At 33.9% G+C, this 5,011-nt stretch overlaps 1 protein-coding gene across 1 annotated transcript; it reads left to right on the top strand.

Annotated features, from left to right (window-relative positions):
* Nucleotides 1–922: 922 nt before the first annotated feature.
* LOC145122526 (uncharacterized) lies at nucleotides 923–2,277 on the top strand. Its single transcript, XM_079058116.1, has 3 exons — nucleotides 923–940; nucleotides 1,085–1,144; nucleotides 1,228–2,277. Exons 1-3 carry the CDS (start codon nucleotides 923–925, stop codon nucleotides 2,275–2,277), a joined length of 1,128 nt encoding a protein of 375 aa, XP_078914242.1.
* The last annotated feature ends 2,734 nt before the right edge of the window (nucleotides 2,278–5,011 follow it).

Genomic DNA, 5,011 nt, shown 5'->3' with positions numbered 1-5,011 from the left:
TGATTTCGTTTTTGAGTTAGTTTCTGCTGTAATCATGAGCTAAGACTCATATCTTCTGTTTAGTATAGATAATTTTGTGAATATGGTTTGATTTTTGTGGTTGGATTAATTTAATTTGGTGAATATTGTTTTGTTAAGTTTGTTAAAGAACCTTATGTGTTAACAACTATTTTCTGTTAATTAACCAGTAAATTAAGTTGCATGAACATCTCTTAATTGCTATTCTCATATGATTTATGTGAAAATATTGTTATATGCGTAGGAATAGCGAATGTCAAACTAGGGTTAACTAGGGAATAGGTAAGTTAATGTGTGAGCTTGTGTGACGAACCATCAACAAGAGGTTAATTGAACGACCAATTCAATTAGCTACTATAAGTCTTACTTAACCCGAATCAATAAACTAGGAAATTAGTTAATTTAACCAACTGGTCATTGATTGAATTGATGTGTTTTCTAAGAATTAGTAATAGCGAACGTGAACCTAATCACACTAATCGGTAGCCAATGCTAATTAATCCATTGCACTTGCCATAAAAATCAACCATAGGAACAAATGATTCAAACCTAAACAAAAGTCTCCTTAATTATTGAATTTAGTTGAATTTTTGTTTGCTTAGCTGTTAATTGCTTAGTTTAAGTGTTAGTTAAGTTTCTAGTCTTGTAAAACTAGAGAAAACCCTTTCCTTTATTATTTGTTTTTTAGATAATTCTAGTAGTTAGTTTAATTGCAGTTCCCTGTGTTCGATACCATGCTTGCTAGATCTATACCACCAATTGACAGGTACACTGTCTTTTATGTGTCTAATTTACATTAAAAAGTAGGAATAAAACTAGTTCGTTTCACACACACCACTTTTAACCTTCTGTAAATTTAGAGATTGGGTCTTTTGAGAAGCATATGAAAGGGTTTGGGTCGAAGATGATGGTGAAAAATGGGGTTTGTGGAAGGGATGTGAATAAGATATACTTTTTAAACATTAGGTAATAAAAATATTTTTTTATTAGAGATTGAGAAGGGTAGATTAGTAATTTTACAATACAAGTTATTCTATTTCGTATTTTACTATTGCTGTATATATAGAAAAGGGATGTAATCAAATTTAGTAATGAAGAATATTCGTTCTTTCTATTTCTTGTTCATGTAATATGGTATCAGAGAAGAATCGCTCGAATTCCGCTGTTTGTTCTTGAAATTTCATCATTTTTTCTTTGAATCGTTTTTAGAACAATCTTCAATTTCTTTCTCGATTATTCAGATTATCATTTCCTTATATCGATTCATCTGTTCCAATGTCGACTGCTGGAAATTCTAGATCTAATTCATCTGGTTCAACAGCGTCTCCGATTGACGATCGTTTACATCCGTATTATCTTCATCACTCAGATAATCCTGGTTTTGTTTTGGTTTCTCAACCATTGATAGGTGAGAACTATCCTTCTTGGAGTCAATCTATGTTAATCGCATTATCTGTCAAGAATAAAGTCGGTTTTATTGATGGATTGCTTCCTAAACCGAATTCTTCTGATGTTGTGATGTATAATTCATGGATGCGTAACAATAATCTAGTCATATCATGGATTCTAAATTCTGTTTCAAAGGAAATCTCTGCTAGTATCATGTTCTCAGAATCTGCTTTTGATATTTGGAACGATCTTAAGGATCGATTTCAACAAAGCAATGGTCCTCGTGTTTTTCAGATTCGGAGAGAAATAACGAATCTCACTCAAAATCAAGATCCAGTTGGTGTTTATTTCACCAAACTCAAATCTCTATCAGAAGAATTGTCCAATTATCGGCCTCATTGTTCTTGTGGAAAATGTGATTGTGAAGGTGTGAAGAAGATAGAGGAATACTTCAAAACAGAACATGTGATGAATTTCTTAATGGGATTATATGATTCGTTTTCTCAAACTAGGGGACAAATATTGTTAATGGATCCATTACCAGCTATCAACCGTGTTTTCTCATTGGTGGCTCAAGAAGAGAAACAAAAACCAATTTCTAATGATACTCAAAACAACAATTCAATGGCACTTCTTGCTAAATCAAATAATCGCAAGCAAGTTTCAACCAATGTTCGCAGAGATCGTCCTTTTTGTTCTAATTGCAAGATTCAAGGGCATACAGTTGATAAGTGTTACAAAATACATGGTTATCCACCTGGATACAAGTCAAAAGGAAAAGTCAATCACACTGCTGCTGCTGTTGACCATGGTGAAAGTCAAACTAATCAGTCCTTAAATGATATGTTTCAAGGATTCACTCCAGCTTAGTGCCAACACTTGATGTCTGCTCTTTCAAGTCACATGATATCTGTTAATCCAAATGAGGAGACTACTACACGTAAATTCTTTTCTTTATCTGTTCATAATGGTAATCACTCTCAAGTTTGGGTTATAGATTCTGGTGCTACTCAACATATTTGTCATAATCTTGACATGTTCTTCAACAAAAGAAAGGTCAACAATTATACTGTGACTTTGCCAAATAAAATGGTTCTTCCAGTTCACATTATTGGGAATGTTAAAATTGATAATCTATTTGTTCTCAAAGATGTTTTATATGTTCCAAATTTCAATCTCAACCTGATATCAGTGAGCTCTCTTACAAAGGCACAACAATTGATGATCCAGTTTACTTGTGATCATGCTTTTATTCAGGATACTCAGCTCAAGAAGATGATTGGTAGGGCTGACAAAGTGCATGATTTGTACATCTTAAACCAAGTTGGAGCATGTACAAATCAAAATATTAATGCAGTTTCATTAGATATATGGCATAAAAGATTAGGCCATCCTTCAAATAAACGAATTGTATCTGTTAAAGATCAATTGGGTCATGTAGCTGTTAAAAATTCTTCTCCATTTCATTGTTCAGTTTGTCCTCTTGCTAAACAGAAGAAATTACCATTTGTTTCTATGAATCATATGTGTAATGAATCGTTTGATTTGATCCATTGTGATATATGGGGTCCGTTTCATATACCTAGTCCTCAAGAATTTCGTTATTTTGTAACAATTATGGATGACTACACTAGATATACATGGATTTTTCTCATTAAAAACAAGTCAGACGTTCAACAAGTTATTCCAAGCTTCTACAACATGATTTTTAATCAATTCAATAAGAGCATAAAGAAATTTCGTTCAGATAATGCAAAAGAATTAGATTTTCAATCTTTCTTTCATGAGAAGGGAATTTTACATCAACATTCGTGTGTTGCTAGACCTGAACAAAATGCAGTTGTTGAACGCAAACACCAACATTTATTAAATGTTGCAAGGGCTCTAATGTTTCAAGCTACAGTACCAGATCAACTTTGGCATGAATGTGTTCTTACAGCCTCTTATCTCATCAATAGAACACCTTCTGAATTACTCAAGAATCAATCACCATATTTCAGATTGTATGGTAAACTACCAGAATATTCACATCTTCGAACCTTTGGTTGTCTTGCATATGTATCTACTCTTACTGCACAAAGAACAAAATCCAGCCCTAGAGCCACAACATGTGTTTTTATAGGGTATCCACCAGAGATGAAAGCATACAAATTTTTAAATTTAACATCTAATAAGATGTTTTATTCTCGTGATGCTGTTTTTCATGAAGATTTGTTTCCCTTTCAAGATGGTTCTATGATCAAGTCTAATGATCCTTTTTCCCATATTGTGGTGCCATTTGTTCTTTCAGATGAAAGTATTGAAAATCTCCAAGTTCCAAATGGTACCACTCACACACTTGATAATCAAGATAATGAGCCAATTGTTGCAGAGGTTCAACCAATTCTTAGAAGGTCAACTCGACCACAAAGACAACCATCATATCTTCGAGATTTTCATTATAATGCAGTTCAAAATACACATTGCTCTTATCCTATCCAAGATTATGTTTCTTATGACAAGCTTTCTTCTACACACAAAGCTTTTGTTATGAATGTTTCAGCTAATGTTGAGCCATCTTCCTATGCTAAAGCAAGTCGTTTTAAAGAATGGAGAGATGCCATGTCATCTGAATTGGCTGCTATGAAGCAAATAATACTTGGACCATTATGCCCTTACCTCCTGGTAAAAATTCAGTCGGATGTCGTTGGGTATATAAAGTCAAATGTGGATCAAATGGTCAAGTGGAAAGACATAAAGCTCGTTTGGTGGCTAAGGGCTTTACACAGCAAGAAGGGGTTGATTTTTTTTATACTTATTCACCGGTGGACAAACTTGTCACTGTAAAGATGCTTCTTGCTATAGCTGCTGCAAAGTCATGGGATTTAGTCCAATTGGACGTTAGTAATGCATTTCTTAATGGCACATTGCATGAGGAAGTCTACATGGATATTCCACCTGGTATTCGTCTTCAGGGGGAACAATTACCAACAAGTTCAAAGTCCAAGCTTGTGTGTAAACTTCACAAATCTATCTATGGGTTGAAACAGGCTTCACGACAATGGTTTGAGAAGTTTTCTCATTTCATGCGTTCAGTGGGTTTTACTCAATCCAAATCAGATTATTTACTATTTCACAAAGGTCAAAATGAGAATTATGTTGCTTTGTTGGTGTATGTTGATGACATTATCATCACGGGTTCGTCTTCCATTGAAATTGCCAAGCTCAAGTTACAGTTAAGTCATGTTTTTAAACTCGAGGACTTAGGCAATTTGGGTTACTTTTTGGGATTGGAAGTAGCAAAATCATCTAAAGGAATTTTTTTGTCCCAAAGAAATTATACATTACAACTAATTAATGATGTTGTATTATTGGGTTCCAAACCAGTTAATACTCCAATGCATCCAAGGAAACCTTTGAATGAATTTGATGGTACTCTTTTGGATGATCCTACTTCTTACAGACGACTAATTGGAAGACTCATTTATCTCAACATAACTCGTCCAGATATTGCTTTTGCTGTACAATAATTGTCCCAGTTTATGTCGAATCCAAGAGATATTCACATGAATGCAGCTAAACATCTTCTGCGCTATCTAAAACAAAGTCATGTTCAAGGTGTTTT

This window comes from Lactuca virosa, chromosome 6, assembly GCF_052849685.1.
Source record: "Lactuca virosa cultivar CGN04683 chromosome 6, Lactuca_virosa_CGN04683_v6, whole genome shotgun sequence".
Lineage (NCBI taxonomy): Eukaryota > Viridiplantae > Streptophyta > Magnoliopsida > Asterales > Asteraceae > Lactuca > Lactuca virosa.
The sequence above is the reverse complement of the archived record's forward strand: the minus strand, read 5'-3'. Positions and strand labels throughout refer to the sequence as shown.

Bases quoted from the DNA above. Each gene is read 5' to 3' on its own strand.
- LOC145122526 (XM_079058116.1), top strand. The intron at 1,145-1,227 runs GTAATATGGTAT...AATCGTTTTTAG, and splicing joins TCTTTCTATTTCTTGTTCAT to AACAATCTTCAATTTCTTTC.